This window comes from Nipponia nippon, unplaced genomic scaffold (assembly GCF_047370975.1).
Source record: "Nipponia nippon isolate SJK-2023a ecotype South Korea unplaced genomic scaffold, ASM4737097v1 scaffold_2, whole genome shotgun sequence".
In the NCBI taxonomy this organism is placed as follows: Eukaryota; Metazoa; Chordata; class Aves; order Pelecaniformes; family Threskiornithidae; genus Nipponia; species Nipponia nippon.
Window position 1 is genome coordinate 55707642 of NW_028262336.1, and position 20818 is coordinate 55728459.

The window sequence follows — 20818 nt, forward strand, 5'->3', positions numbered from 1 at the left end:
GGGATAAGTTCGACCATGCAGCCGCTTGCAAGCTCCGGTATAACATGGCTTTCCTGTGGCAAAGCGCGCATGAGCAGCTAGGGCAGATTTAAGGACTGCCTTCAGAAACAGATGTTAGATGCTGTGGTGTAGCAGCAGTCATTGTGCTGAAAAATTTGGAATGGTTTTAAGTCGACTGAAAATAAGCTCACGCTCCAGTCTATCAGCTGCCTGCTTTGAGCATAACTTGACCAGGTACTGTATTCCTCCCTTACTATGTTGGGAAATGCGTAGGAAAATTTTAATGGGCATTTGGAATTTTTTTTTTTTGCGTCTGTAGATAAAAATATCCGGAGGAAGTTTTTAAAAGGCATTTCCCTTTACAACAACATTATTCTCATACATGCCTGTGTACCAGGTGAGAGCAGTCAGCTGCAGGCAACTTGTTATCATGTGTCTGGCTTTTATTGTATCTATATCAAGACTACAAAATAGGAATTTTTAGAAGGCATTTTCACAGACTGAACAGTACCAATTTGAATGGAATTACCTGCAAGACCTTTCCCTGAGTGTTGCGAAACTGATGCCACAAATGGGTACTGTTTTTACGAAATATGTATCTGAGTGTATCTAAAATGAATATTTTCTCATATGCAAACTGGCTTGAATTGGGATTTCAGTATCTTGCGAGTATTTTGATAGGCAAGTAAAGACAGCTCACAAAAGTTCAATCAGTAAAGGAAAACAGTTAGTAAAATATGAAATATACACAAGCTATACCCCCCTGGATTATTAAAACGGGTGAAGAAAGGGATAAAAACTAAATTGCTCTGGGGGGGTTAAATAATGGGAGAGGGATAAAGCTGAATTCAATTCAGGTAGCAAAGTGAACAGTCTGCTTGCAGCATGGCTTAAGTGCCACTTTGGCAAAAGTGGTCCCAAAGAGATCCCCAAAAAGGCATCCTCCAAACCGCTGGTGGCTGAATCAGGTGGGTGCTTGCTGTTGCCCCAGCTGCCGGGGGCTGAGCAAGGAGCTGCACTGCAGTGCGGGGACCTGGGCCCCCGGCCCCCTCAGAAAGGGGAGGAACAGGGCAAGCTGCTTTCACTGTCCCTCTTGTTCCCATCCGAGCTGCTAAAATTTCCCTGGCCAGGCTCCCACCACCTCTCACTAAGGAAATGGCTTCACAGGGATAATATCAGTCAGTGCAGTAACTGTTTTCTGTATATTGCCTGCTAGTTCACAGGCAGCTTCTGAGGAAACTCAGCCTTGAGCTCCAGCCTGTGCTTTGAATCAGTGTCTCTCTACTGTGAAGTACAGGCAGTTAGTGACAGCTAATTACACAATTACATTTGAGTATTTCCAACACCCATTTATTTCAGCTGTTCTGGAGGCAGATAGTATGTATATGTAAAAGATGTCTGAGGTGTCCTCCAGTATCTTTTATATACCAAATTAGGGCACAGCAAAGGCACAAATCCAACTGCAGGAAGCTAAGTCTGAGTGTCTGTAGATAGCAATGCTCCATCAGCATTGGTGCTTGTAAATAAATGTCTGGAGCTGTTTGGATGCCAATTTCCTAAGCACAGAAGTTTAAGTTTTCCCATTGAGGCCTGTAGTGTTGATGAATAAAATGTAAGAACTATGGATATTAGCTAAGCTGCTAAATACTATCATTTCTGGAAAACAAAATGTGAAACCAACATAATTTATAAAATGGAGATGCTTGGTATAGTTCAACCAGACATGGGATAAATTTGAAAGCAGTCTGTTTTAAAGCCTTTGAACCAAGGTCATCTGGCCCTTACTTCAAAGCCTTTAAACAGTTTGTCTTGTCCTGGCAGTGAAAGAGAAAGCCCCAGTGGAACCTTTGCAGAAAGATGTGCAGAGAGGGGGAAAAGAGCATCACACCCTGAAATCTGACACATACAAAGGCGGCAAAGGCTCAGCTCAGAGTCAAACACCAGGAGGTCACAAATTCAGTGTCTTCTAAGGAAGAGGATGACTAAAATTTCTACAACTAAAGATATTTCTTACAAGCCTGAAAGGAAACTTGGCACATTATGTGAAGAAGCAGCAGGCTGCTACCGTCTCTGTGATTACAGAAAAATAAATGATCTTGAGGACTGGATTTTAAAAAGCTCTTCTCTTCCTTTCTGAACAGTAAGTATTTTTCATATAGCTGAGTCACGTAACAAAAGAAAATTATTTTGCTATTTTAAGATAAACTTCTCTACACAAAAAGAAAATTTCGTCTAAGAATTGAAGAAGTGCTAGGAATAAAAATAACATCAATGCCTTTACTCTTCTTCATTTAGGGTCTGATCTGAGGTGTAAATAAAACAGAGAGAACATTGATAGGCTTAGATTAAGTTTTTTATATATTTTTATTGCAGTGATTACTAGAGAGATGCAAACATGACAAGGCGCTCTCTCTTGGTTTTGCAGGATCTGAACACTCCAAATGCAGAAATGATTTGGCAACTAACATCTTATTGGTAAGAAAAAAGTTCATTAATTATTGTTATATCAGATCTAAAGTGAGTGAAGTTTCATAATGACATAATACTGTATTATAAAAGAGTAGGGTTGTTTATCTATAAAACATACTCACAATGTGATTTGTTTGTTTGTTTTTCTTGTTCTTAACTTTTTCATGACACAAAGGTCCTAGTCTGGGCGAGACGGATGTCAGAGGAAGTTGATCCCATTCTCAGCTTCCCAGATCAACTTCTAAAAAACATCCCGAGCCACTAAAGCAAAATAACTTGCACGTCATCTGTCACATGTAAATTCCCAAGATAGGAAGTTTGGAAACAATCAGAAAAGGAGATTTTAAAATTACGGTCCTGACATATTCCTTTTCACGACATCTGTTTGGGTCAATGATCAAAATTTAATACACCCTCTGCATCTGGGCAGAGAGTGGCGTGGTCTGCAGTCAAGCTCTCACAGGAGGGTCTTCAGCCACGTGGGGCAGGAGTGATGAATGGCCAGGTGTGGAGGACTGCTAGTGCAAATCAACGAGATGTCTCAAACAGCCTTGGTGCTCAATGGCTGCTAAAAACACAATGTAGAGCGACGGTCACTAGGAGCCAGGACCGGACAGTAACAGGACTAGGGGTGAGGGAGGGAGTCCTGCGAAGGTGGGAGGGCCTTGCCTCGGCCCCATCCCCTGCAGTCTGCGAAGCCTCCTATTCCCCCACACACATACGGCCTGGGGGAGGGTCCTGGTATCACTTCTCTTGGTTTGACTAGTCGCCCCTCTTAATTTGACTGGTATCTCTACCGCTTCTGGAACTGGGATGTCGATGCTTGACTGCTCCCTGATTTTTTGAGAAGTTGAAGGAGTACAAGGCATGCCCTACTCCACCTGGAATAGCTTGGGCTCATGATAATTGGCATGACCCTGAGACAGTGGTGAATCGTATAGTCACCCTTGCAAAACAGAAGGAGCGGCAAGCGGGTAAAGGAAAAGCTCTGGTGTGTGCTATATTAGGAGCTGCACTGACAGCGGCACAAAAGGAAAGGCATTTGGCAAGGCAGGCGGAAGGAGAAACAATTAGGTCTTTGCAGAACCAATTAACAATGGAACGTGAGAAAAATAAGAGTCCACAAAAACAGCTAACTGTGGAGCGCAACACCAGCCAGCAGGCTCACACGGCTCTAGCGGACGCATTGGACCGAGAGAAAATCTTCTTGTCTGAATTAGAATAATACGAGTGGGGGGTTTACGATCGAACAGATCATGACTCAATTCCGGTTAGCAAACCAGGATTTTTGAGTTTGACAAACTTAGCCAAAAAGCCAGCATCCAACTTAAGACCTCTATACCCACGCAAGGAATTAGGAACTAGTCAAGAAATCTTTTACCCCGAAACTGAAAAGGAGCAGGCAATTGTGAGACCATTAATTAAAACGGAGACCACCGAAGGCCAAGGTGGAGGAGCTTCGCAAATCACCACGCGGATGGTGCTGTATTTGGCAACTGAACTAACAAAAATCCAGGAAAAATATACTAGGAGGGCTCAAGAATCTGAGACTGAGTATGTATGGAGGGTCTCATTGACCAGCGGAGACCAAGTTTTACTATCAGATGAGGCGCAGCGATACTGGGGTCCCGGTGTATTTTTAACCACTGATGATCAAAGAGAGCCGTGGTTGTTAACCCAACGAGCTGCGTGTTGGGCAGGAGACTTACACCCTCTGGAAAGAGGAGACCTGGTGTGTATTGAGACCCCCAATACAAATCATTTAACTGAAAGTTTACAAAATGTTGCCTGCCTCCAGTTGCTGCACGACAGGCGTTTAGTCTCTCAACAGCTTCCCCTGATGTTGCTAAATGCACACCCTGACAGAATGACTCCCCTGATCCGGGGTCTTCCAGACTCACTGAAACTGTATGTGGTACAGCTGCAAGACTGTCTAAGGGACACGTTAGCCCCGAGGGGAGGGGGGAGGTGGAACCAACGAGGAGGGGCCATGACTTGGGGGGAGGTAGCCCAGGAACTGAAAAATTATGGTAGGAGAACGGGTCTCACTGCGGGGCTATAAAATCAAGAACTGCTATACGGAGAGTGGAACAGTGGGAAAATCGACCACCCCCTCGGGCCTCAGAGGCAAGGAGAAACCTATTGTGGGCAGAGGGAATCAAAAAGGGGATTCCCTGGGAGTTAATGGATGGTATGCCTACTATAGCCTTAGAGAAGCTCGTGCAAGCGTGGAAAGACAAACAGAAAGTACCCCTCCAAATTGACCAGCCCACTCAAGAGAGTATGAGGGCGGAGCCCCGACCTGATGACATTGCGGGAGTTGCCTCCAAGGCACCTTACGCCCCTGAAAAGGATTTGATTGATTTGGGGATGGGAAACTGGATGGGCCGTCCCCAGTAAGTGAGCCGGGGGACGGCCAGAGGGTCCATTTGAGAAGGCTCACGGAAGATAACAAAGGGGACTTGTTAATCACTTTCCCCATCACTTCTCTTGGCTTGACTGGTCGCCCCTCTTAATTCAACTGGTATCTCTACCGTTCCTCGAACTGGGACGAGAGAAGGTTCCAGAGATCCAGAGACTGAAATCTATAAATAGGGACGGACTCCCTCTCTCTCTCCCCTCCCTGTCCCTCTCTCCACAGAATACCCACGTTGGCAGGTCCAACGCTGGATCCAGGACCAGTGATTCTCTTCTTCTTTCCCCTTTCTCTCTCTCTCCCCCTCTCTCTCTTTCACTTCTCCTAGGGTTATAAAGTTGTTAAAGTTGTTAAATTATAGTTAAGTACAGCACAGCCTACCTCGATTTTCCGTAAAGCCACATAGCTTAGCTGCATACCTCGGTTAGATATAATTGTGAGAGGGCTGGCAGGTATCAAATATTCATACTCAATATTTGTTTCTATAGAAGCTTTCCATTAAAGTTGGTGTTTGTGTACAGACCTTGAGTGTTGGCTCACCTTAATCCACCCCAAGAGGATTTGCGAATCTTAGTCACTCCCCCTCTTACCCCAGGTGGGACGTGACGCCGGGTCATTGGCTTCTTTCCTTCTTCTGTGTTTCAGGACATCCCTGGTTGCACCCCTGATTCTTAGTCTGCTTCTGCAGCCACTGCTGGCACAGCTTTCCACCGTCACACAGCCAAACATTGTCCTGTTGATGGCTGACGACCTCGGCATAGGGGATGTAGGTTGCTATGGGAATGATACTATTAGGTAAGGAAACTGAGCATAACAGTGAACAGAGCTGGTGCATTATTTAATGTAAGACTGCAATCCTCTACCCATCATCAGCTATTCGAGCTCTCTTCAAGTTCATTGCCTGCAGAAATGGCAGGATTTCCCATGGGTGCCATTAACAGTAAATGTAAAGCACTACCAGGATTCTCTCACAGCCTACAGGGCATTCCCAGGGCCAGCTCTGCTATTCCAAGCTGCTTTACTGTGGGAATATGTCAACCGTTCTTGTGTATTCCTTAAGTGCCTGACATTGAGAAGCGCTAAGCACTTACACATACCTGAAGATAGAAATGTTGTCCCATCTTTCAACATATCAGGCCTCATTATCTCATTTAACTCTGTTTTGCCATTCTTTCCCAGTTTCATACCAAAATGCAGTATAAATCACTGCAATGAGCTATGCTGCTTAGAAATACTTCTCTTTTCAGACCCAAGGACATAGAATTTGCCTTCTTTTTGAAAACTGTGCCATGGTATTGCCTGCTGGCTTCCTACCAGCTTGTCACTTCTTTGAACAAAATCAAATTTGGTATGATTGCTTCCCTCATCCAGCAAAGTTCTCAGAATCTCACCCTGATCAGCACCAGCTGGCAAGTTTATAATAGGTAGCTGACAATTGTAGGTAGCTGATGGGGCTCTGCATGGCTGGGCCTCCACTTCAGCATAGCATCATCCCCAAGGCATGAATCTTCTTTTCAAGAGCAGTGGGGTACAATTCTGCAAGGCCCTTCAGAGGACTTGGGAAACAAGCAGGAATGATTGGCTTGAAATTTATCCAGATAGCAATTACTAATGAAGCAAGAAAAAAAAAGCATTTCCCCATAACTTCAGAAAATTAAAATAAAATTAAAAAAAAAATAATTCCTGGCCATCTTCAAATAGAAGAAACTTCCCAAAATAAAGATAAGTATATTATTCCTCATCCCCATTCCCTTGAAGAGCCTCTGAGTGATATCTGACAGTGTTGATTGCATTTTTAGGACCCCAAACATTGATCGCCTGGCAAAGGAAGGAGTGAAACTGACCCAACACATCACTGCAGCTCCCCTTTGCACCCCCAGCAGAGCAGCTTTCCTCACTGGCAGATATCCCCTCCGATCAGGTTTGTCTTGCAAAACCAAGAAGCCTTTAAACATTGCTTTATTGATGAAGGGAACAACGTCATACAATGGGCACAAAAGAAATGAAGGTGTGCAAATAGAAGGGGTGCCACAGACATGTCATCCCTCACTGAGGCACACAAAGACACAGCAGCTAAGTCTAGTACCTTTGAGGTGGCATCTAGATTTATGGGGTACAATGAACTGCCCTGGGGCAGAAAAGAACCAGCTCTGCAGAGCAGCTTGCTCCCCCCCAGCTCACGACTTCCGTTGCATTTTGGTGCTCTACTGTACAGATTGCAGCCAGAATGGATTTAGTACAAATTGTTACATTCAAAAAAGTCATTACACAGAACATGAATAATAATAACACATTTCTAAAGCACCAGCTACATTAATTTCTGTCATGGGTGACTCCTTATCAGATATCAGAAACAACTCAGCCCTGCAGAGAGCAGAGGAGATCTATGCAGATGTGTGTCCATTCCCTCTAGTCAAGGTGCAGAACGAGTCGTTTACAGGAAAGCTTTGTTACCTATGTGTCAGAATTAATCCGCCCTATAAAATAACAGTTTGACAGCTATGTTATTTTCCCCAGTTCTGTTTCTGAAGAAAAAATACTATCCTGTCAAATTGCATCGCTGAGATGAAGAGGTATGAAAAACAAATAGCTCTACATGTTTCTAACAGCGACTCTCTAATGCTTGTTCTGCTGCAAATGATCTTCAGGGCCTTCATTCCTGAGGCATTCTGAAGCTGACATGTTGTCCTGCTTTTATCATGACAGCTACCACTGAGATAGATAGCTTGAAAACGCACGTGAGCGTGTACAGACTCTCCCACTATAACTACAGGGCCAGACACGTTCAACGCTTCCATGACAGATTGTACGTCAAGTTATGTTGTATGATGAGGTTACGCCACTATATAATGCTAAATAACAGAGTGTAAACCTGCAGGTGAGGAGAAGATTATGGTGCTAGATAGCTACTCTGTGGGTTTCAGATGTTGGATGACAGCCATGCCACCGTGCAGGGAAATCTTGAGTTCCCAGGCAGCTTTATGCAAGCTGGAGTTTGAGGCTGTCAGTGGGCTGAAGTTTCGCTACCCTCCTCCCCACCCTCACACTCACACTAAGTAAGTGCACTTCATACAGCCTGGATGCCACTGTGACATATAAAAGCTCCTATGCAACTGTGCCATTCAAAATAAAATAAAATACAATAAAATAATCTCATTATGAAAGACAAAGAAGAATAGGTATTACACAATGGAGAGACTTAACTCTTTCTTATTCTTGTCCAGTGTCCTAGATTAATTTCCCCAAACAAACAGTATTAGGATAAACATTTAACACTATAATACCAATGAAACCAGGAAAAAAGGAACTGTATTTGATAAAAGTACTCTACCAGTTATATTTACTAAGATTATTTATTATTGTATTTTGTAGGGATGGATGCTATAAACAATTACCGTGTTATTTTTTGGAATGCTGGCTCAGGAGGGCTTCCTCCAAATGAAACCACTTTTGCCAAAATACTGCAGCAGCAAGGCTACAGCACAGGACTGATAGGTATGGGGACACTCCTGAAGATGGCCTAGAATGTGTTTCACCTGCACATCTCACTCAAACCATTTGTTTTAGTTAGCAACTGCTCAACCCTCAGTTGTAACATTTTTATTTCCTGATTTAAGAATATCTTGTAAGAAGAAATCTTGACCAAAAAGAATCTCTCTTAAAAGAACAAGCATCTGATAAAAAGAATAGTCTTTACTGTTGGCCTTCTTTCAAGCACAGCTGTGGTTGTTTATAACGGAAAATACATTAATATTTCTTGAATATTATTCTATCAAGTATATGATAATTTTTCCAATGCTATTGGAAAAGGAAACAGCTGCTACTTAAAACAACAGAACCAGTTTATAATATCACAGGATTTGGCCTTTCAAAAACAGAAACAAAGCAATTATTTCTTCTTTAGTTGCACCTTGCCACTATAGTTCACCAAGATTTGAGTACAGCCCACAAAACATTACCTCCTTCAGTATTAATAAGAATTCCATTTTACTTTACATTCTACAGAACTTTTTTTTTTGTAATACAGTTGTAACTTTTGGTCATGATCCAGCTGCACATAATTAATCTTAATTAATTAATTATATAATTAATAAATCTTCACAATGACATAGCAGGATTGAGTGCACCCTCAGCAAGTTTGCAGATGACACCAGGCTGAGCAGTGCAGTCGACACGCCTGAGGGACGGGATGCCATCCAGAGGGACCTGAGCAAGCCTGAGAAGCAGGCCTGTGTGAACCTCATGAGCAAGGTCCTGCACCTGGGTTGGGGCAATCCACAATGAGGGGATGAAGGGGTTGAGAGCAGCCCTGAGGAGAAGGACTTGGGGATACTGATAGACGAAAAGCTGGGCATGAGCCAGCCATGTGCTCTCGCAGCCCAGAAAGCCAACCATATCCTCGGCTGCACCAAAAGCAGCGTGGCCAGCAGGTCGAGGGAGGTGATTCTGCCCCTCTACTCTGCTCTGGTGAGACCCCACCTGGAGTGCTGCATCCAGCCCTGCGGTCCTCAGCACAGGAAGGACATGGACCTGTTGGAGAGGGTCCAGAGGGGGGCCACAAAAATGATCAGAGGGCTGGAACACCTCTCCTCTGAATAAGGGCTGAAAGAACTGGTGTTGTTCAGCCTAGAGAAGAGAAGGCTCCAGGCAGACCTTATTGCAGCCTTTCAATACTCAAAGGGAGCTTATAAGAAAGATGGAGACAGACTTTTTAGCAGGACGTTTTGCGATAGGACAAGGGGTGATGGTTTTAAACTAAAAGAGGGTAGATTCAGAGTAGATATAAGGAAGAAATTTTTTACAAAGAAGGTAGCAAAACACTGGAACAGGTTGCCAAGAGAGGTGGTAGATGCCCCATCCTTGGAATCGTTCAAGGACAGGCTGGATGGGGCTCTGAGCAATCATCTGATCTAGTTGTAGATGTCCCTGCCAATTGCAGGGGGGATGGACTAGATGACCTTTAAAGGTCCCTTCCATCCCAAAGCATTCTATGATAATTATTTATCTTAGGTATGTCACATAGTTCCACAGACTGATAAAACACAAACGTTCCTGAGCTGAATTTTCAGCTATTTGTCCTATCTCATCTAAGCATCTAAGTGTCAATATCCAAAATCTATGTCTGACACATAAAAATATTGGCTGCACAAATAAATTGAATTTACTAATAAAAGTGCCTGCAGGAATGGATTTGCATTCATTCAGCAGAATAAATCTAAACTATACAGGACAAAACTAAATTAAGCTCTCCAAGCATTTTAAGTCCTATATTACTCAATGTTCTTCTCCTGTTTGTTTTGAAGCTATATTATTTTAGTTATTTTAATCAGCTCATAAAAAAGCCCATGTCTATTAGCCACGTGCTTCGGCATGTAATCACTAACAAAACAATCAGATTTGTCTCCACTTTGCCAAAGGACTTGCCCCACAGGAAGATTGTGCTGCACCCCTCCTAGAAGCCAGCTAGCAAACTGTGCTGGAATTTTACCTGTGGGCACCTCAGCTAAAATCACACCATAGAAACCAAGAGCATCACTTAGTTTAACTGTATTGATAGACTCTGATTAATTGCACCTTAGGGGATGATGGAAAGCACTAGTGATAAATGACACAAAAAAAAAAAACCCATAAGAACAACTTACATTCAAGTCATGAAGCAAGAAATCTTACATACCCACATCACCACAGCTGAATGAGCACTGAATAGACTCACCTGAATGGTTTGTGATTGTTTGGCTCTAAGGACAACCAGTTTAATTGCAGAGTTAAATCCTATTAATAACCTTCAGCTTGATGTGATAATGAGACCTTTTGTTGGGAAATGCATTGCAGATTCTTTGTAGTCAGAAAGACCATGTTTTATAACATAAAGTCCTCAAAGATTAATTTATCTTCATTACATACTTAGTTTATCTTCTGGAAATTCAAGTCTTTGGTAGCATGTCAGAAGGCTTTATCAACATCAGCTGGAGATTTAGGTGTTGGAGTGCATCTGAAGTCCAAGGATACTTTAGCTGCACCTGTATTTATGACCAATGCATCTATGTATTGATTATAAACCTGTTTCATTGTATCACTGGCTCTAAATATGTCAAGAGGTAAACTGAGTAGAGATTGTAGCTGAAAGCAATTCATGCACCTAGAACAGAACTTTCATTCTTTCTTTATATTTATATTCAAAAAGCAGCAATTTATTTCCTCTGAAGTAGTTTTTTTCTGCTCCTGTTGTAATGCACAGTAATTCTATTGAAACCTACTGAGGGCTGTCTGCTGGTATACGTATTGGTAACATAGTGAACCATTTGTTAAGGATAATATCCTTCTGTAAGTACACAGTTCTTTACTCCACAATAAGAATTAGTTGCAAATTAGTTTTCAAGTAAAATTCTAAAAGTTCATTTTGATCCATAGTTCTGGTATCCAGGGCCTGCATTACATCAGAGATCATAAAATGCAATTAAACTGCATCTCTGTGATGAGAGGTAGATTTTGGTCACTTGGTTCAGATATTCACAAGCCTCAGTGTGTGAGCCAAATGAGCCAACTTGTTATGTCTCCGTGTAAGTGCCTAACCAGTCTGTTTGCATAGACTGGAGGGGAAGCAAAAGCATGGTTTTGATGTGCCATTCATCATAATAGTGGACAAATGTTCACAATAAAGAACAACTTGTATTGCAAAAGGTCAGGAGATGTTCCTTTTGATACATGGAGACTTCAGAATTTAAAAGAAGGCGGCTTTGACTTTTTAAATTTGATGAAATACAAATAAATGGCAAAAATACTTATAAAACAAGGCCTTTTATTCTCATCCAGTATACGGAGACACTATTATCAGCAAAGTTACTTACATATGTACAGCTTCATGAGACATCCTGATCTCCTGAGTTCAAGTTCTTCTGGATCTGGTGGTTTGTCTGGCAAACCCACTGCAGAGCTGCCAGTTACTTGACTACACCATCCATAGCTTCCCTTATCAGTCTGGCACCAACACGTCGCTGAGTGCTGCCAGAGTCCTGACATCAAGCCGTTCAAAACTTTTCAGAAACAAGTCTGCATAGCATCTTGAAGGTAAAGAGACAACAGAACAATGTTATATTGCCCTGTGCTTACGAAAGGACTTCCTCGTATTTCATACCTGACAGGTCTCCAGGAAGGCTTTACATTTTTGCTTGGTTCTGAAAACCTGAATTTTTCTCAATTTCTAGTTCCATTTATAGTCCAGTTTTTTACATTTGATCAAAACTACAGGGCACGTATATATACAGAGCACCAATAACTGTTGGAAATTTATAATTTGTAGAAGTTTCCTTTCATCAATCGTACAATATATCCCGTTATATCACTGCATACTCAGTATACTTGTGTAGGACAAAGAAGTTATCACAAAGAGGAAAAAAACCAACCATTTTTTGAGAAATGTTTTGTACAAGGAAAAGCCTGTTTTTAAATATTGTCTCTTTATATTTTAATAATCTATATTTTCAGGGAAGTGGCATCAAGGTGTTAACTGTGAATCCCGCAATGATCATTGTCATCACCCTTTAAACCACGGGTTTGACTATTTTTATGGGATGCCTTTTACACTAATAAGTGACTGCCAACCAACAGAAACACCAGAGATGGACAGAGTCTTTAGAAGCAAACTCTGGCTTTACACTGAGCTGATTAGCCTCGTTACGCTCACTGCTGCCCTAGGAAGACTGACCGGCTTGATTTCAGTCCACTGGAAAACGCTGGCCTGCCTTGCTGGGTTTAGTCTCTTGTTCTTTGTGTCCTGGTTCTCAAGTTACGGGTTTGTACGATACTGGAACTGCATTATGATGAGAAACCACGAAGTTACTGAGCAGCCAATGGTGACAGACAGGACTACGTCCCTTATCTTGAGAGAGTCCATTTCATTTATTGAAAGGTAAAGTGTGTTTCCTTTGACCACATTTTTTCTGCTCCTTGCATGTCTTGCAACTTTTAAACAGCATTTTCCCATGCGAAGTCTTTATAATATTATATAGGATCATAAGTACTATTATGCCTATTAATTATTAATAATATTAATAATGATATCACAGTATTAAACAAAAAAATTAGCTGCTGCTTAAGGATGTCTGTTATTCCTAGGTTCACTAAAGTTGATAACATTTCTACATGTTGGATTGAATATTTCTAGGCTATTCTGAGGAAATACATATTTCTATCAATGAGACTAACGTTGCAGCCTTAAGGGCTAGCAGCTGATGGCAGAAATGTGTGTGTGGGATGGGGAAGGGGAAGTAGAGCTGTGAGGTAGCCTTATCGTATGGACTGACGCGTGGGCAACAGCTGGCAGGAGATGAACCTGCTGCCTTCATCTCAGTAAGCGCTGTGGTGGTTTGCAATAGCAGGAAGTGGAGCTTCAATCTGAAACTTTTCCATGTATGATTCAGGGAATAAAGAGGGTCATTTTATATAGGCCAAACATTATTTTGTCAGTCAGATCCTAATCACTGGATTCTAATACCTTACGAAGTAAGATGTTTCTGAAGTGATTGTTGAAATATGTATACACACAAATCATACATTTTCCGTTACGACTGACCTCTGTATGTATTGAGCACCTTCCTTCCTAATATCAAAGTGTTGATTTCTGTTTTTTAGAAATAAGCACAAGCCATTCCTCCTCTTCCTTTCCTTTTTACACTCCCACACCCCTCTCCTCACCACACAGAAGTTTCTTGGGAGGAGCCGCCACGGTTTGTATGGAGACAATGTAGAGGAGATGGACTGGATGGTTGGTAAGTCATCACAGTAAATAACAATGTCTCCAACTACCTCATACCTAGGTCTGAATATACAATAAAAATGCAGTCATTTTTAAAAGAACAACAAAGAGAATCAAAAGCAAGAAGGAAAAAAGTCCTAAGCTTTTCATGAACATCTGTCAGTCTTGTATGAGCACTGTTGGCTTATAGTGTTGGCTTTTTATTTTCTCCAGGACTGGACCAAATACATCTTTCTGTTCACTCAGGTTTTTTTGTCTAGTGTTTACCAGTTTTAACCATGTCCCATTGGCTCCTGGCAAGGACCTCTCCTGCTTTTCTTACTAAATACTACATGAACTGAGAATTATTTAGTTTTCTCTGATTGTTGAAGATCAGGTAATTTCAGTCTCTTATGGTCATGCCTTATCCATTTCGAAGTAGGACACATCAGAAGGTGATAAAACTGATAAGCAAATTAATTCCAGGTGTAAACCAGCAGGTTATTTCTCTGTGACTGCTACACTCAGCAGAATACTGAATATTTTTCAGCCCATTCACAAATCCAGAAATGTTCATAAATGTTAATTGATATGGCCCAGAAATTAGATTCATGTTATTTTTCAGCCTGTTTTCTGGACAGGAAGGAGACTTATTTATCACCCAGTCATGGCAGAGGAAATGTAGCCACATTTGCAAAAGCGATAAGAACCAGGTACACATTCAGAAAGAATTGGTTTTCAAACCTACTTGTCAAGCACTTACACACCACAAATATAATTAAGAACATCAGAAACAGCTCAAGAATGACTTGTAATTAAAAAAGCCCTATATTATTAATGCATATTATATCCAGCCAGTAATTTAATGCAAATACTAACTGTGGTCTAGACTATATAAGATAAGGATACACAACATTTTTTCCTCATTTCTCATGATGGCCACCATGTGTGTAGAATCTAACTTTTGGGGGGCCTTGGATCATGCTTTCTTTCCGTATTTTTACAGCACACGGGACTTCTGCCCATAACAATACAGGCTTCTTGTCTGTGACTGTGGTTCTTGCACGCCTTTGTGATAACACTAATAACAGAGGGGTTACAGCACATCACAAATTTTCTGTGCTTTTACAGATAGTGAAATCACAGCTACAAATCTCGACCCCAAAACCTCTTCTTTTAAACAATGAGCAGCCCTACATAGATAAGAAATTACATTGATGAATGTTTACAAGTCAGAGGCTAAAATTTATGTAGTGTAAGTGGTATTTTTGCTGTTTAATACACACATATTCCTGTGTCTATAGGCCAGGTTCTAGACGCTATTGATAAGGAAGGCTTGAAAAATACCACACTAATTTACTTTGCCTCTGATCATGGTGGATGGCTGGAAAGAAAAGAAGGCAAAAGGCAGCTGGGTGGCTGGAATGGAATATACAGAGGTAAGAGCTGTCAGGGAGGGTGACAACCCAGTAAAGTACTCAGAACATCCCTAAAGCTTAGATAAGACTGTACGCTCAAGGAGTAACAGTGTTTTTTCACTTAGAAGCAAATTTGTCTCATTCTAATCAGGCATTTAAAAATTTAGAGAATTCTATCATGCGCATGTGTTCTATATAAGCATGAACTCTCAAACTGGCATTTCCTCGTGAGGCAACTGATCACAAGTTAAATTTGATGAGGACTGTGTAACTTCTCATTAAATATTAGTTGCATCTTACATCTGAACCCTTGCTTTAACTACAACTGCTATGTTATAGGGTTGTAAAAGAAAGAGGAGAACTAGGCTGGGATATCACTTTATGCCTGAAAATTTTATCTACACTGAGTTTTGATGGGGCAATGTGTTTGTAAAACAACAGAAGGGAGTAAGTGTGTAAGGTCACTCGAGAGGTCTGATACAGTGAACACACTTTCACTGATGCTGAGGAGAAGGAGCTTAGTGGTATAACTAAAAGGGTAAGGAAGGCTCATAAAGGTAACATTAGACAGCTTATGATAATACAATAATATTTGTCTAAAATGTCTCTGTTTTAAATGAAACATTTATTTTAATGAAAATATATTATTTTTTTATGAAAGGTGGAAAAGCTATGGGAGGCTGGGAAGGAGGAATCCGAGTCCCGGGGATATTTAGATGGCCAGGAGTGTTACCTGCAGGCACAGTTATTGATGAACCTACAAGCCTTATGGACATTTATCCTACAGTAGTTCATCTGGCTGGAGGGGTGTTACCCCAGGACAGGTACAAACACAAGTGTCTTTATTCCTCCTTCTCTCCCAAGACAACGGAAAATTTGGTTTGGAAACACATTCTGAGTCTGACATTTTCTTTTTCACTCCTGCTCCTTTTCTAGACATATAAATGTTACCACAGCTCAGTCACCTCTTCTCTACATTTGAGATTCAGCATCTACCTGCAATCTTCCACAAGCATCTTCCTCATTCAGAGTTGCCAGTTCCAGCAAGAGGTGTGCAGAGGGAACGCAGTCCTGTACAGCTTACCCCAGTCTGATGGTCTCCGTTTTTTCTGCTAGGGTAATTGATGGCCGGGATCTGATGCCTTTACTGCGAGGAACAGTTGAGCACTCAGAGCACGAGTTCCTGTTTCATTACTGTGGCATTCACTTACATGCTGTGCGGTGGCACCAGAAGGACAGTGAGTACAGAACTTCTTTCCCAAGAATTAGGTTCAATTTACAGGAGGGAAGATTTGTCTCACACATTTTTTCCAGGTTTGCAGCTTTCCAAGTAGTTCCAGGTGTAAGGTGGCAAAGAAGTTACTAGTATTGCCTGTATTGTATGGCACAAAGAGTTTGTTTGTGGCTCCAAGGCACATGACATGCTAGACAGGCTACTAGAGCTCAGGATGGGTCTCACCCACCTCTCCATCTGAATGCAAGGCCTGGGGAGTCCATGCCCTGCTTGTCTCATGGAGAAGTCCTTGCCTCAGTCCTTTGTCCTTCTGTTACCTTAACAAGGAAGCAAGCCATGGAAACCCCAAATCTTTTTTTTCATGTCTTCATAAAAAAAAAAGTCAGGTATAACTGATACTTGCTGAAAATTTTGGAGAAATTTTCAAACATCAGAAATTATTTTACATTATTGGTTTAATTCTGTGGCACTTAATTTTAAATGAAATTACAATACTATATCAACTAATAAGTGTAGAGCTGAAATGCAACCAGAAACGAACTCTAGAAAAACATTCTCTCTTCTAATGCTTTGTGATAACCACCAGTGTCATTGCAAGCCTTCTTCCTTTCCTGCCAGGTGGAGCCATCTGGAAGGCTCATTATGTGACCCCTGTCTTCCGTCCACTCGGGGCTGGGGCTTGTTATGATAGAGGATTTTGCCCATGTTTTGGGGAAGGTGTGACCCATCATGACCCTCCGTTGCTGTTTGATCTCTCGCGAGACCCTTCAGAAGCCAAACCTCTGTCGGCTGACACCGAGCCCCTCTTTGACGCTGTAATAAGGCAGATGGGAAGAGCCATAGAAGAGCATCGCAGGACGCTGACTCCAGTCCCAGAACAGCTCTCCTTGTATAATGTCATGTGGAAGCCGTGGCTGCAGCCGTGCTGTGGGACGTTCCCATTCTGTTGGTGTGATAAGGAAGGTGATAATAAACTTGCCAACCTATAAAGGAAAGAACCCAAGTTACTTCCTCAAAAGTGTTTTTAGATCAGCAGTGTTTTCTTTGGGGGTGTTGATTGGTGGTTTGTTGGTTTGTTTGTTTGTTAGTTAGTTTGTTTGTTTTAATGGAGCCTTTATATGAGAATTGTTCCAGTGAATGGCACAGTATTTGGTAAAGGTGGCTTTAGGCTGGACCCTTTCAGGGAGCGAGCAAGACAGAACAGCCTGAAGAGCATGTTTTCACTTGCATCTGTTGACAACTGCATGAATAGTTCAAATGCACTGAAGCAGGCCAAGATCAGAGCTGTACAAGTAATGATGTAAAATATGTTTCGTTGTTTATGAATGTATACTTAGAAGCTTTGCTTTGGTTTTTTGTTCTGAATTTCTAAGTAATTCATGGACTGAGGTCTTCCTTAATTTTGATACCCTTACTGATGATGCATAAGGTGCCACTGATAAAAATTTTTGCAGACTACTGCCTCCAAAATAATTCCAAAACAATTTTGCCCACAGTTCCTCACAGAATCTCCTTTAAAACAGCTTCCTTCCTTCCTTGTAGCTAGTCCCTCCAGCAGCAGTGATGATGGCAGCTGATTAGCCTGGGGCTTCTGGATCAGGAGAAATTTCCCGGGTAAGGCATAAAGCTTGGAAACATGACAAGCTGGGTAACAGCTGTCTGTGCTTTCTGAGAAGGATGGGATTCCTCCGGTTGGAGTCAGCCTCTTTTGATGCAGAACACAAAAGGGAAAGGATTTTCCCTTTTCAAAGCTCCCATTGCACCCAGCTCCCTAAGCAGCACTGGCAAGGGCATAGTGGCATTGATGGTCACAGAAGCGCCACACTGCTAACCAGTTCAGTCATTTGGGCACAGGATTGCACGAGTTACCTTGCCGGCCATATCTCAGTCATAACTGGTTCCTGCTAATAAGTAGTATGTTCGGAAAAGACTGTTTGAAAGATGCCCAATACTAATTATGAAAATAAACAAACTCTAATTTACTATTAAAAAAAATATGCAGAATTAAGGTATTTTTTGCTTCACAAGTTAAATTTCTATCCCACCAAACAGCTAGATTTACTTAGATCTATCTCCTTTGCTGCTGTATATTCAGTTCTTTCATTCTTTGTGTTGAAATGGTTGTTCCTATTAAAGTGGCCCTGCAGGTAATGCTTTTCATTGTAGGGTACAATATATATCTGTTATATATTGTAGGGTACAATATATATCTGTTCACATAGACAAGTTTGCACTGGTATATCTGAATATGATCTGAATATGTAGGCATCTGAGAAGATAATTTGCCCATTCAATTATTTCACAGTTTTTGCTATTTTTCTAACTATTGTCCTAGCACCCATTTCAATTGTTCATCTCCTTTGATTAATGTTTGGCTTATTTTGGTTTTATTTTCCCCCTTGTTTCCCGCAATTCAGCCAGCAGGAAATCTGCAGGTAAACAAAGCCCTACAGCTTAAAAGCAAAGTTTTATTGTGTGCTAGGACTTCATGCATGTCACAGATGATTGTTATAATTCACCCAGATGCTCCATCAGTGCTATTGATGAGAAAGGCACTCAGTCTTACTGTGATAATTTCAAGAGATGAAGTGAATCCATCACTTCACATTGTCCTGGTTTCAGCTGGGATAGAGTTAATTTTCTTCTTAGTAGCTGGTATAGTGTTGTGTTTTGGATTTAGTATGAGAATAATGTTGATAACACACTGATGGTTTAGTTGTTGCTAAGCAGTGCTTACACCAGTCAAGGACTTTTCAGCTTCCCATGCTCTGCCAGGTGCACAAGAAGCTGGGAGGGGGCACAGCCAGGGGGGCTGACCCCGACTGGCCACAGGGCTGTTCCATACCATATGGCGTCATGCCCGGTATATAACTGGGTCGAGTTGGCCGGGTGGGGGGAAGGGATTGCTGCTCGGGAACGGGCTGGGCATCAGTCAGTGGGTGGTGAGCAATTGTGTCGTGTATCACTTGCTTTGTATATTATTATTGTATTATATTATTATTATTACTACTACTACTACCATTCTATTTCATTTTACTTCAATTATTAAACTGTTCTTATCTCAACCCATGAGTTTTCTGACTTTCACCCTTCCAATTCTCTCCCCTACCCACTGGGGGCAGGGAGTGAGTGAGCGGCTGTGTAGTGCATAGTTGCTGGCTGGGGTTAAACCACAACACACATGTACTGGATTGTTGCCTAATTGCCTCCATTGTTAAGAGTGTGTGCTTTATTTCTCATTTGAATGTATTCTATTTCACTGGTTCTTTCTTGGCTAGATTTAAAGGTCTTTTCATATTCAATGTGCAGTGTTTTCTTTACATGAAATTACTGTAATCAGACTGGCATTTTTCAATTTTCTCAGTCATTTTCCAAGATCTCACTTCAATTCTTAAGCCAGTTTAGTATCTGGGATTTTACGTCCTCTCAATTTTTCAACACCTTTAAAAATATGTGGATATAATACCTGTTCACATGATTGAACCAATTTTTCTTGCACAGAAATACTTCATAGTACTGTAGGATATTCATTTGGAGCTAGAGGGCACAGGAAGACATCTGAGCTAGAATTTGTCCCGGATACTGGCATTCACCCATGAAAGCACAGTTATCAGGCCCTGCTGATATGCAAAGTGCCATGGGACCAGCAAACGTTCGGGGCTTGGTAGCACAGACATTATGCATGGAACAGTCATGAGCAATAATAAAGACTGCCTTGACAAAACCATACTGTCTTTCTTTTTCTTTTGGGTAGTCAGCAGATGATGGTATTCTGCTTTCTTCTGCAGCTGAAGCAGAAAAACAACCTTTTTTCATTAGTTTAATTTCCTTTTTCTTTGGGAATTCTAACCTTACATTTGTCTATGTTAAGTGACAGGAGCAGAGCTGCCTCCTCCAGCCGCCCTGGCCCAGGACCCTCCTGCCTGGCTGCTGGAGCCCAGCCTGGTGCCTGGGGACCCGGGGTCTCTGCCCAGGCTGGGGGACATGGCTGCTGCCTTCCCCTTTGCAGCTTCAGCCCATGGTGAAGCTGAGTGTGTACCCCAGAGACACACACAGAGGACACTCACACGGCCAGTCATTGTCTCCATGTCTTGTGTTGACATGTATTGTGTACTCTGATGAATGTGGCACAGGCTTAGAAGCAGTTTTGGGAGACACAAAATAGCATTTTTTAGATAAAAACAAAGTAGTGCATCAAAGTAGTCTCCTTGACAGTAAATGTAATGAACATCCATAAATATTTGCCACTGTTAGTCCTTCAGGCTGTTTTCCAGTTGAATAAGAAGTGCATGATTAAGGCAGGTATTTCTTTAGGGTAGTCTTATTCACTTACAAAGAATGTATCATATCCTGTACATTCCATAAATACCATGGGAACCGGTTTCTCTTTGCTGTTCTTAACCTCTTCTTGTCGTCAATTTGTTTGAAAGTATTTTTTTCAGAGTAATTTTTCACCTTCAGGCTATTTCCCATTTTCCACGTATTGTATTGCCATTGTGGCAGTGAGAGTTGCAGTTTCTCACAGCTGGCTACCAGCTTTTCCCCAT

At 41.7% G+C, this 20818-nt stretch overlaps 1 protein-coding gene and 1 long non-coding RNA gene across 6 annotated transcripts in view; one reads left to right on the forward strand and one right to left on the reverse strand.

Moving 5' to 3' along the window:
- The first annotated feature begins 127 nt into the window (after positions 1-127).
- Positions 128-19842, forward strand: LOC104009829 (arylsulfatase D-like). 5 transcript variants are annotated; one of them, XM_087756463.1, is made up of 12 exons: positions 128-234; positions 1822-2140; positions 2426-2475; positions 5531-5680; positions 6685-6806; positions 8258-8380; positions 12371-12794; positions 13517-13653; positions 14924-15058; positions 15699-15861; positions 16154-16275; positions 16890-19842. In XM_087756463.1, the coding sequence occupies exons 3-12, from the start codon at positions 2450-2452 to the stop codon at positions 17258-17260; spliced, it is 1773 nt and encodes a 590-aa protein (XP_087612589.1). In that variant the 5' UTR covers positions 128-234; positions 1822-2140; positions 2426-2449; the 3' UTR covers positions 17261-19842. The 5 variants fall into 5 exon arrangements, with proteins under 5 accessions (XP_087612589.1, XP_009460134.2, XP_087612588.1 ...); XM_009461859.2 differs by lacking the exon at positions 1822-2140 and having other exon boundaries at positions 129-234; XM_087756462.1 differs by lacking the exon at positions 1822-2140 and having other exon boundaries at positions 144-234; positions 2374-2475.
- The window catches only part of LOC148055792 (uncharacterized), a 34688-nt gene continuing 30992 nt past the window's right edge, over positions 17123-20818 (reverse strand). The window contains exon 3 of the long non-coding RNA XR_015704577.1: positions 17123-17254. This is a non-coding gene — a long non-coding RNA (uncharacterized LOC148055792). The remainder of the gene's footprint in view (positions 17255-20818) is intronic.

What these genes read in the sequence shown, in the direction of transcription:
- LOC104009829 (XM_087756462.1), top strand. Translation starts at nt 2,396, where the DNA reads ATGACAAGGCGCTCTCTCTTGGTTTTGCAGGATCTGAACACTCCAAAT. An exon ending in CTACAGCACAGGACTGATAG is followed by an intron (nt 8,381 to 12,370) that starts GTATGGGGACAC and finishes CTATATTTTCAG; the next exon opens with GGAAGTGGCATCAAGGTGTT. An exon ending in TCCATTTCATTTATTGAAAG is followed by an intron (nt 12,795 to 13,516) that starts GTAAAGTGTGTT and finishes TCTGTTTTTTAG; the next exon opens with AAATAAGCACAAGCCATTCC.